General features: G+C 42.4%; 1 protein-coding gene across 1 annotated transcript in view; it reads left to right on the forward strand.

Annotated features, from left to right (window-relative positions):
* The window catches only part of LOC144797637 (uncharacterized), a 382,853-nt gene extending 376,247 nt beyond the window's left edge, over window positions 1–6,606 (forward strand). Inside the window, exon 2 of the mRNA XM_078668331.1 lies at window positions 3,717–6,606. Coding sequence (XP_078524457.1) covers window positions 3,717–6,061 — 2,345 coding nt within the window. The 3' untranslated portion in view covers window positions 6,062–6,606. The remainder of the gene's footprint in view (window positions 1–3,716) is intronic.
* The last annotated feature ends 5,894 nt before the right edge of the window (window positions 6,607–12,500 follow it).

Genomic DNA, 12,500 nt, shown 5'->3' on the forward strand with positions numbered 1-12,500 from the left:
GACACTTTAAGGGTGCAGGGCTCATGCCTCTGTACCCTCACCTTGGTGCTAGTGCACCCTGCTAGAAGGGTATCTTACCTAGGCCTTAGGCAGTAGATTGCAGGCATGGCACATAGGAATGTGTGCCATGTCAACTCTTCACTTTTCTCTGCAGCAAACACACAGCCTGTAGTGGCAGTGTGTGTGAGTTAAGGTGCAGGGCCTCTAAGGATGGCACAATAGGTGCTGCAGCCCTTAGAGGCCTTCCTTAGTCACAGTGCCCTTGATACCCATGGTACCTTTTACTAGTGGCTTATCTGTGGCCAGAAATGTGCCAATTGTGGGTACAAAGGTAGTCTTGGGGAAGAACACCGGCCCTGGGAACCTGATTGGCACAGACCCAGGGCACATCAAGCCAAGTTGCACTATGACAAAAAGTGGTGGAACCACGCAAAAAGGGGTGCTTTCTATGATGAGTAACTTTCTAGAAGTTACTTTTTATTGATTTCTTACAAATCTGCCTTCACCCGTAGATTGGATTATTTATATCTATGACAAATAGACGTTTCATTATCTTTGTAGCTGTTCCCTTTCATGACTCAGCATTACTAGTATTTTAATCTGAACTCTGATTTTTCACATAGGACAGCTAGGCATTCCACAGGGAAAATAGCTTTCTGGGCCTTGTCACTGTAGGCACATTCATTTTCTACATGTCCTGCTTTTAAATACCATTCACCATCCTTGTTGACTGCTAGATCTACATAGGGGTGACTTACTAATATTTAAAAGGGATTTTTAGTTGTCTAAAAAGGTTACTTTAATAGGTTACTCTGCAGCTCTCAGGCTACACAGGGCAGGCATAAAGCCATGTTTGCTTTTCCAGTGTAGTGGATGGCCTAATAGGTGCTGCAGTCCACTAGTGACACTTAACGTGCATGGACTGTGTACACTTTCTACACCTTATCCTCTTCCACGCTCATGACGAGCTGAGCTCGTCATGAGCCACGGTGCTCCGGTGCTCATGACGAGCCCAGCTCGTCATGAGCCGTGGAACGCTCGCATGCGGGGATAATTCCCCTGCTGTGCGAGCGTTCCACGGCAGGTAATACACCTGTGACAAGCTGAGCTCATCATGAGCACAGGAGCGCCGTGCCTCATGAGGAGCTCAGCTCGTCATGAGCGTGCGGGCGCTGTGCGCGCCCCCTCCCCCCCAGCGCTGCGGGGAGAAGGGGTTAAAATAGGGACTTATAGGCAAGTTAAATATACCAATTAGGAACAGGCATATTCAACCAAATTTAAATGGGGAGCACAGGCCCTTTAATACTGGTTTATTACTGGTTAGCAGGTGCAAAGTGCGCAGTGTTTTAAAGTCAACAAAAAGTCCAGGTGACAAATCTGAAGTGACCATGCAGAAAAGACGAATTTCCTGCTTTAGACTAGCTGTGTTTGAGAGCATTCCCTTCACAAGAACGCATTACAAAATTTCTGTCAGTGGCAGGAGACTTTTGCAATCGTGATAGTGCTTCTGCACCTTTAGGTTTAATGTGATACTGCATCTCTTTAATTCCTTTCTGCTAGCTATGAATGCTCTCACTAGGTGTTGATGGTGCTCTCCAGCTGCGCAGGATTAAGGTGATGTGTGAGACAAGCTAGGGCAGCATCACTAGCGGAACTGAAACATCAGTGTCAATTGGCCTCCCCCGTTCAAGTAAAGCTCTGCAATCCGGACTTTCCATTGTGCCACAGACCGGTTTTGGCACTGTGTCACACTTCTTCCATTACAAAGACAAAGACATATAGAACAACGCTGAAAGTACTTTGTGATTTGTTTACGAATACCCTCAGGTGCTTAACATTTTACAGTTACAAGACCGATATAGCACCTCATTTAGAGTTTAAGCTGACAGGGTATTCGGCCACAGCTTGGGAGTAAACTCATTTATTTCGTGCTTTTCCAAAACAAACTCCCAGATTGGTAGCTTTTGGAAAACATAAAAGTTGGGTTAACAGCTGCCTGAAATACGGTGGTTGCTCAACAAACATTTAGTGCCTTCACGGGCCTCTGTCAGGTGAGCAAAATGTCTTTATTATGGTGGAAGTATCCAGCCAGGGTTGCAGAGGGGAGACCTTCCCCACCTTAACAGACGGTGGGCCGCCTGACAGAGACAAAATCAGACACATAGAATCTTCAGACCTACTCTCTCTCTCATGTGGATATAGTGGCAAGGCACAGCAAATAAGATCTCTGATAACATTACCTTTCTCAGCTGAAAGGCAAATCATCTGTTCACTTGAAAAGCGACTGCTTACTCCATAAGGGATGCATTCTCAACAACAGATGTGTGCAGGTGTGCCTCTACATGACATCTACGGAGCCACCCAATGTGAGAACAGTAGCGCATTCACCAAAACCACTATTGCCCGGACCAGGATGTAGTAATGTTTTCTTCTGTGAGCCAAGCAGTTCTTATTCACATATTTGCATGGTGAACTTAAAGTTTAATCTGGCATGTTACTCTGAGCCAAGCCTGTGAATCTATGAAAGATCAAATGCTTAAAAAAAAGACCAACTTACCTATAACTACAACTCTCTAGTTCTTATATCTTTAATAGAGTCACTATGAATTACTTTCATATTTCACTATACTAACTCAACACTAATCCTTTATGGGTTCCGGAGTAGCGTGCTACTCGTTGAAAAAGCAATTTGACACCTCGTCGGGGTAGTAAGCGCTATTTAAATGCAATTACAATACAATACATGCGGTCATTCCTCTTCTTAACTAAGAAGCTAAGTTTGGTTTATCCCTTTACGCTTGTGCTATGAAATCTGAGTAATAGTCTCCCCTAGGGGAAGTGAAGTGTTTAGCACATTTACCTTATGGGCTAAGGCATAGGTTGTTTCTAATGAACAATATGTGCCACTAAGTACAAACTGTTTTTGCCTGTGACTATGTTAATATTGTTTATGGCTATGTTTGGCGATTCCGAGCCTGATGACGATTAAGTATCCAATGATAGAAACCTGAAGCTACTGTAATTTTATTATTTGTTCCTGAATCTGCTCTACTATGTGCGAAAAACATTTAAAAAAGGATAGTTTAATATACAAACAAATCTTCTTTCTGATTTGTTTTTTAAATAGTACTAGCGATACACGATTAAAGGTTTTAGGGCCATATTATCAAGGAAGCTGCTGTAGTTTATCGCCGCTTTACCAGCAGGAAACTGCCGATAAAGCGTTGATAATGGGCTTGATAATATGCGATTCGAATTTCAATCGAAGCCCAGATTAGATGTGTGAACATCTAACCTGAGCTTCGATTGAAATTCGAATCGCATATTATCAAGCCCATTATCACCGCTTTATCGGCAGTTTCCTGCCGGTAAAGCGGCGATGAACTACCGCAGCTTCCTTGATAATATGGCCCTTAGTTCTGTACCTGATCTGACATCAAAATTGTAGCCATCTGCAATGTAAAGGCATAAGTACATGTTGATAAAACGGAAATCTACATTAGAACTAGAGCTTTAATGCTGCTGGTTACAGCACTTTAGGAAGTCTGTTACGCCATGACATTTAAACATGCATACCACGAGATTGTTTAATCTATTACTTATAAATAGTGCAATAAAATAAGTTTGCAATAAAGCAAATGTGCAGATGATATATCCTTCAATAAATATACACTATGTGAAAAAGATTCTATCATTACTTTTTGTGTCAACTTTAGAATCTACAAGAAGTTTAGTTCGTGGAATACCAGGCTTTGAATCAGGTTTGTCTGAGGGACTCCAAGAAAAAAATGACAAAGTAACCATAGTTTGGAAAGAAAACAAAAATCAAACAAGTCATTGTACCTTCTCATCAAGGAAACCAGTGAAAAAAAGGATGCTTCCTGCAGATGAGCTACTTAATGCAGAGCCTACTGGCAAATATTTATACTTTGTGCATGGCCAGAATGCAACAAGGATGCTAACATTGGTTTCTTCAGAAACTTCAGATCAAAATGATTTGGCTTTATTGCCAAAGAAAGGACGTCGGAATGAAACCAGAAAGTTACCAACAAGTATAAATAGAAAACAGGGATATTCAAATTTAGATACTGACTTTTTAAAAGGCTTATTAAAGAATAAAAAACATGCATCACTTGGATTTTTTGGAGAAGTTGCTGTGATCAATATAAAAATCAAGGAAATTCTGAGAAGTTCAAAATCTGTGAAACCGAACTTCAGCACTGTGAGTCCATCCACAGAAACACTTGGACAGCTGATAGTATCTAGTGAAACCTCTCAAACGTATTCAAAGGGTACAGTCGAAAAGTCAAAAATGAATGTGCCATTGCTACTGTTCCCAAATTTCAAGGTTATGTTGAGTGATGGTTACAGTGACAATGTAAAAGGAAAGATCAGCCTAGAACGGAATTCTGTCATTAATACTGAGTCGAGAATTACTGTCTCAGATGGCAAAGTAAAACATCCAATGAAACGTTTCAAGGAGAAAATAGAATTCGAAATGGTTAATTTTCCAGAGGATGGCAGTCCCAAGAACTCATTAAAAAGGAATGATTTGATTGTAGATGCCACAAGGACCGAGCAAAGCAACGACGAGGAACAGGTACAGTGGATGAATGCCATTGAAATGTTTGCACCAATAATAAAACAATCAACGTCTTTCTCAGAAATCACAATTTCAACGGTACCAGTGGTGACTCATTACGTAATCTCCGACGAAACGGTGCCATTTCTAAAAAAACAAGCTGAATCAACGAAGCGAATAGAGGCTTTTGTATCAAGTGGAAGACACATGTTGGTTTCTCCACGTAACTATAACTTCTCACATGGAGACACAGGCATCCATCAACATAAACAAGAGGAACAGATAAAGAATAATGGAAGGGAAAATCTGGCCAGAAGAAGGCAAAAGCAATTGAATACTTTTTCATTGAGCAGAACACTGCCACCAATATCAGTGAAAAAACATGGATTTAGTAAAGCAGTTAGCACCTCTCTAAACAAGAACGACATGAGAAGTATGAATGGAGGAAGAACAAATCTGTTAAATTTTTTGTTTGGTGGAAGATCATCAATATCATTAGAGAACTTTCATTTATCCAAAGGCTTCAAAAGCAATGACCCACATAAGCAAGAAGAGCCGGTTAAAAATGGAATTGAAACGATTGAAATAAAAAATAATAAACTATTCCAAGCAGAGGTCCAAAGACCAGTGTTAACAGGAGGGTACGAAGGTTCTTTTGTTTGGAACACTGGTGTCTATCCAAATCAGCATGATACACAGCAAAAGAATAGAGGGGGGCTGAAAGTCAGAAGAAATAAAAACCAATTACGAACTTTCTCAGAGATCAGAAAGCTACCAGTATTCTTATGGAAAGATCATTTACCCATTACTGTCAAGGAGACCAACCCATTTAAAATTGAGGAACACATGAAGAATGCAGTAGAAACAACTGAAAAACCATTAGTAACAACAACTACAGGGGTCACATTCACCCCAATATTGATGACCAGATCATTGGACACTTTCCCAAATACTCAAAAAGAGCAGACAACGAATTCTACAGAGAAGACGACAGGAACAACTATGGATGCCCTATCAGAGGTAAGAAGTCCTTTGATGTCACCAACGAAATTTGATAATTCCATGACTAACTATTCAGAAACACAAGTGACCTTCTCAGATCAACAGACAAATATATCGATCAACAGTGAGAATGTTGTTTTTAACCAGACTTCCCTTGAGCCAACATTGACAAGAGTGGACAATCTTGAGTTAAGAACATCCTCTAAAGTGCTGCACAGCTCTTTCACAAACACATCTGAAAACAAGCAAGATGATGTACAGCCACTTCTTTTGCATGATCTAATAATTGACCTTGTGATGAAGATCACAGACTTACCAACAGATACTCATATTCAAGAAACCAATTCTTCCAGTAACGTTGGAAGTCTGTCCACCCTCATACCTACATCCGATTTTGATACAATGACGCACATTGACTCAACAATTAATAAAACATTCAGAACAGAAGTGAGTGAATCGAAAAATAGAGATTTATGAAAACACCACAGCTGAAGTCACCATACTAGAAAGAAGCATACCATTACTGATCCCTACGCCCTGCTTGCCTCAGTGAATTAAAGTAGGGGTAAACCTTATAACTGATCAAACATACTTAACTATTGTATTTGTTGAAAACACTTCAAAATATAAATGCACCAGGGTATCTACTTTTTTCTGATTGGAAAGTAATGTTGCAATATACTGCATTCAGACATTAAAAATTAATCTGACAATGTTTTACTTCCATGTTTTTTGTATATGGTGTTTTGGGATTACCTGTTTCAGTGTTCTGTTCATGGCAATTCATTCATTCCACGTGCAGCATATATCAGTGAGGGTCATACATTTGTTGCACAAAAGTGGCTGTCTTAGGAAGATTGTTTATACATCGAAATAGTCGAATAATTATGCATAGTCTCAGTTTTCTATGATTTTATGTAACTTTCAAGACTGTTTGTCTCTGGCTAAGCGGTGAACATTGACACATTGGTCCTTTTATACCTGTACCATAGGCCTGCTAATAAAGTGAATGAAACCCTGTTGTCCATGCTTTCTCCTTTTCCACTGGTTACAGTATTCTAATGCACAGAATGTCGATTTGACAGTCCCATTTAGAAAATGGCGTTGCTCTGAAATTTCAGAGAGATGGTGGATACTATCGCCTCCGTTTTATCTTTCACAGACACCTTTTCTCAGCGGCATTTTAGTGATATTTCTTTTTTTTTACAGTTTTGAATCTACCTCTCCTGCCAACTACTTAGCTTCAGAACTCTTAAGACCCATTTTTCGCTCCCATCTACTTTGTTAGTGCCTCCTCTAAACTTTGCGTCAAATATTGTGATGTATGTAGCCTGCACCACTTGCTGGGGGAACCCCATTCACTTGCTTTCTTCCCATTCTGTGGTGCAGTTACATTGAGGACCCTTAAATATACCCGCTTCAAGGTAAATGTATGGGACTGGTACCACAGACTTCAGCTGACTTCTTTGCACAGTACTGAAAGCAGTTATAAGTAAGGGCTCGGATCTGAAGATGACAAAGTCTGTTTGCACAATGTGAAGGTTACTGCTTTCAAACCAGGACTATCAACTACCCATATCCATTCACACAACCCTTTTTCAGGATATACACAGACACGTGCACCTTACTGACAAGAAAACATCCTCAGTACCTGATACTTATTGACAATGTTTCAACTTAACCTTAAACCAAGACCCTTACCAGCCAACGTTGGGCCTCATTTATGATGTTTTGGCATATGGCAGCGCCGCAAGGAATATTGCAGAGCTGCCTTACATCAAATCAAAAGGGCAGGAATGTGATACGGTGTCTTCCTGTCCTTTTCCCCAGCCCACAATGGTCTGCCATGCGCCAATGCAGGTACCCTTGCACCATGGTGCAAGGGTGCCTGCGTTGCAGGGCTGATTGATTTGTGGAGGATGAGACACCTTCCTGCACAAAATCTATCAATTCAAATGATTTCCTCGTTCAACGTGTGCTGCAGAATGGCACAAAGAGCTTCCTATCCCCAAACTCCAGAAACTATGATAATCATAACTAGAATAAGCATACAAGATTGAACTACCATCTGTTCACTTCAACTCTAATGTCATTGTTTGCAAGAATATGTATTGTCCTAAAGCATCTGAGACATCGTTAACACTATACAAAGAGACAAATAAGTGAAGAACAGCATACTGCAAGGTTTAATGATACGACATATACCCCAACTGATCTCTGTTCACAAGTACATGATTCAATCCCGAAACCTGTTTTTATCTGAAACCGTGCTTTTTCAATAGTTGATGAAAAACTGAGGTGTGTGAGAACTGGCGTCATGGCTTGTTCTAATGCGTCTCATGGAACCTTGGCATGGCTTTCATTTCAAATCCAAATTTAGGGGTTCACATCCAAGAATTTCAGAATGTCCCACTGCTTATTTGCGTTTAAAAACACCACCTGCACTTAAGCAAAAGATTTGGGATTTCTTTGACCTAGTTCAATGCCTTTTGAAGGGTAGGCTTCACTGGCAGAATATACTGAACTGCAGTATACAGGACCCATTTGGGTGGAAGTACGCTAATGACTAAATGGGTTATCCATACAGCATCTGTCCCTGATATAGAAACCAATGCATTCCCTTCAGTGATGTGAGTTTCTAGACAAAAACCTCCAGACTGTTTGACGGTTCCTTCCAGAATCTCCAGCAGGAATTCTTCCTCTAAGCTACAGCCTAGTAATGATGCTCCACCAGCAAATATGTTATGACTTGAATCTGACCTGGATAATTTTCTGATTCAGGCATGTCTTGCACCAACTGCTGTAATCCCACACGTCTGTTTGGAGACCAGAGCTGCTCTTCCAGTTCTGAAGAGGCATTAACCCACACTCCAATTTCTTTTTTTTGTAGTTTTACACATAACAGCACAAGTCTTAAACCTTATTTGTCCTCAGAAACCCACCATATCTGATAGAGACGTCTAGCTGCAGATTTGTTACCTTTGAATTCCGCAGGCTGGATCCACAAATTTTTGCATGAGTAGTGCCCCTCGCTCGCTCCCTCATGTGGCTCCCTTTGGGTCTGCGTGACGTCGGTAGCGGTGTTAGCAGTGGTTATGACCTCACAGTCACCTATAGAGGCGCCACCCAGGTGCGCCAACGTCAGTTCTTTTCCTACTGCTCAAGTTAAGCGCCGATTTGGGAAGATCTCCCCCTCTTGCTTTTTGACAGGTTTTTTCGACTTTTTTCTTTTTTGATTTCTGTAATTTTTTATTGTATAAAACAATATATATATTTACATGGAACACCAACAAGTGCTCGATAAGACCCCTATCACAATTTTTGACTTTTTGTTGACTTCTTTTTTCTTGAAGTGTGTTGAGTATGTATTCTAGAAACCACGTGGCGCTTGTCACAGCACCATGTCGGTCATCGACCTCCCCCTCATCTGCCTCTGGTTTCTCAAGCATGACCACGACTCAAAGTCGTGCTCGGACTGTTGGGCCAGGCTCTGAAGGCCTTGCAGGAGTGTGCTATGAAGCTCTATGTGGCCCTCCAGTCGATTCCAGCCAGAAAGACTCCATGGAGATCCCGGTCCCGATTGCAGATGAGGTGGTTGCGGGACCGCTCCTGGAGCCCCAAGTCCTCTTCCTCCCACTTTAGATCTTCAGGACACTTGGGGTAGAGCGGACTTCATCTGTGCCTCAACTGTTGTCCATCGACGAACGAGGTAAGGGGCACCGACGCTGTAGGTACGGTTTTGCGGAGCTGGAACCAGGGTCGACTTTGTGCCTCCCCCTGTTTCCGGGAGACAGAGTGACACCCGCTAAAATCAAAGAGTTTTACAAGGCCTTGCGCCATGTATTTGAGCAGGTTGACACCTCTGGTGAGCCTTTGGGCCCTGCGGGTTGGAGGGGACCCTATGAATTTCAATGCCGTCGGCTCCAGCCACTGTACTGGTGGGGCCTTAGGGTTCTGATTCTGGATCTGAGACAACGCCAGTTATGCCAACGTGACTTTCACTGGCAAGGGACCTGAAGTCTATGCTGCCAGCAGCCACTGCCAGCCACACTTATCCCAGATTACTTGGATCGGCGTCGCTGGATGCCGACTCTGGCGCTGGTAGAACCCACAGGTTCTATGTTATCACCTAGTCATTTTCAAGACTTTTCTGGCATGGGAGAGGATTTGGACCATTCTATGGACTCTTTGCAACACCAGGATGTGTCTGTGGAACAGATGGACCGGTATGAGGAACTTGGGGAGTGAACTGGACACATCCCCAGATACTGACATGCTTTATTCTCCTACTTTGGCTATGGCAGAGGGGACTTCTTATGCCATGGGCGTAATGAAGGAAGTTACCCGATTAGGGACACCCGGGTCACTCGTGACCACCTCTCAGTCTTCCACACAAATTAAGAGTTGGTCAGACAGTAGAGAATACAAACCAAAGTTATTTATTATTCATACACTCTAGCTAAGTCCAGTCTGACCAGCCTGCTTGGATTGCCGCAGAGGGACTGACTCCCGCCAACATGGTAATGCAAGATATACATTTCCAGCTCCTCTAAAGATCCGCCCAGACTGGAATTTTCCAGTCTGGGGGCTGATGAACAAAGGAGGTACAGAAGGACGAGCTACCATCCTGAGACCGGGTACATGATATCTCATTTTCAAGGTTACTCTGCCCTTGCTGTCTCTCTGAGAGTGGGAGCAGGCCTACCTACAGGGAAAGGCATGCTGTGACAGAAGGATCTATTTATTAGTGCAGCAAAGCTCAACCTTGAATAATAAAGAGAAACAATTGAGGCTGTTTTCTGTTGAGGCAAGCAGCATGAAACAGAAGCTTAATTTCGATCATGATACAAAATGGCGGCTGAATACAAAATGGTGCCGCAAATGCTACCTTAACTCGCACAATGCTAGAAGGAATCGACTGGACGCATTTTCAGTCCAACAGACCCTCCTTTTAGCATTTGCTAACAATTTTAGTGCTAGGAAACCAATAACTACTCGCAAATTTAGAAGAACACTATTACATGGTAATATACTTATTATCAAAATTTAAAAAAACTTTGTCTATTGATATGAGGTCGTGGACAGCCTGTATCATCATGGCCAGAGACTTTGCATCATGTATTGGGGTCTTCGGTGTGGGTGTCAATTTTCCAACACAGTAAGCTCAAACAAGCAGGAAGGCAATGTATGCATAGGCAACATGCGAAAATGACACCTGCAATTACTATCAGAAGGATAAGAATCTTCCACCCCAGGATGCTATTAAACCACAGAACCAACCAGAAACAGTCCAGGTACCATTTTCTTGGTGGATGTCAGATGCGAGCCTATGTAACTTCTGTATAGCAACGTATATATTAGGGGCGTGGTCCGGTATGCACACACAACAACTGCTGCCAATGATGCGACAGGCCCCTCCCAGATCAGCAAGGAGGACGTCTAACACCACCCTGTTCTGAGGAGCAACAAGCCTCGTAGCCTGGAGCTCAGCTGTAATATTTGTCAAAATCCCTGCTGTGGTATTGATGACCCCTTCCACAACTCTGGTGAGTCAACAAATGTTAAGGCTATTGGACATAGGGCCCAAAAAGTGTAAAATACCCTTCATAGCATCTGTGAACTGCTGAGTGGTGTCTGTCTGGTCTATGTCTTCTGAGTTATTAACTCTTCTAATTTGGGACAGATTGGTACTCCTACGCTGCAATTGACGGTCCTTATGATAATTGGATGGTGCTATGTACACTGGGGGAAGGAGGAAAGAGAGGTAACATACACCTGACCAACCCCTAGGAAGCCTAACATAAGCTTGAGATCCACAAACAAAGTAGATATTATGGGGTGTGAGCAAAGGTGGGCTATTACTTGTGCTTAATGTATATGTATAGTTGCAATTTCTCTCACCCACTTTCACCTTCCCAAACCCTCAAACACAAAATCCAGCTTTTGTGTTGACTACTGGCACCGGTATTGTGTCATCCTGAGTAATATTGCGCATCTGGAATGAAAGAAGTATTCATGTTACATTTTTCTCTCTTTCATATACATTCATACAGGCTGTTGGAGATAATGATTCAGGGGTCCCTTGTTCTCCCGGGGTAAATTATTGGTGGACACGTATATATTATAACAGTGTGTGATAATCAGCAGATGTCATATTCATAGTAGATGAATGATAATGAATGTATACCATAGAAAACAATTCAAACCATCCTTCGGAACTGCCATAGGCAGCGATAACAGGCTATCATTCTTATGGGTAACCAAAGGGAGCACTCCACATATCCAACAGTTTGTGACATTAGATGTATCATCTACATATATTTTTCGGTGTTCACCTTTATGGGAGGCCAAAGTAAAAACACGTGTTCAGGGGGAACATGCGTTGTACCACTCAAAGAGTGCACAGGATATTTCTCCTCAAGGGACCATACTATTCCAAGTACTGTTATCAGGAAAATCAGAACAATTACTATGAAAACTATTTTACTCTTTGTAGACCAATTGGGCCAACCAGACTCATTCTGCCCGAAACGTGGGGCTGCAAAGGGCTGTTCCTCCTCCTTAATGGGGCGACCAAATGGATACATTTTAACCAGAGGAAAGGACATGCAAGGGAGCCAATGACAAGAAGACAAGGATCAAATGTTCCCAGTGTCCTTCAGAGCCTCACTGGTAGACTCCTATTGTTCATCAATGTTGGCGCTGTTGAGCACCGGCGGTGGAGCGGTCGGACCAGCTCTTGAAGAAACCCATGTCACTCAGGATAAGGCACCCGCCTTTCCAGGGGAGCACGTTCAATCAATCCTGTCCAATGTCTGAATAATGCACCAATCTCATCTCTCCCTATGCTACTGTTGCCTGACTTATCAAGTCCATCCCTGCTAAATTGACTTTTCCTTTGGTGCACTATTCCACC

Source organism: Lissotriton helveticus, chromosome 12 (genome assembly GCF_964261635.1).
Source record: "Lissotriton helveticus chromosome 12, aLisHel1.1, whole genome shotgun sequence".
Taxonomy (NCBI): Eukaryota; Metazoa; Chordata; class Amphibia; order Caudata; family Salamandridae; genus Lissotriton; species Lissotriton helveticus.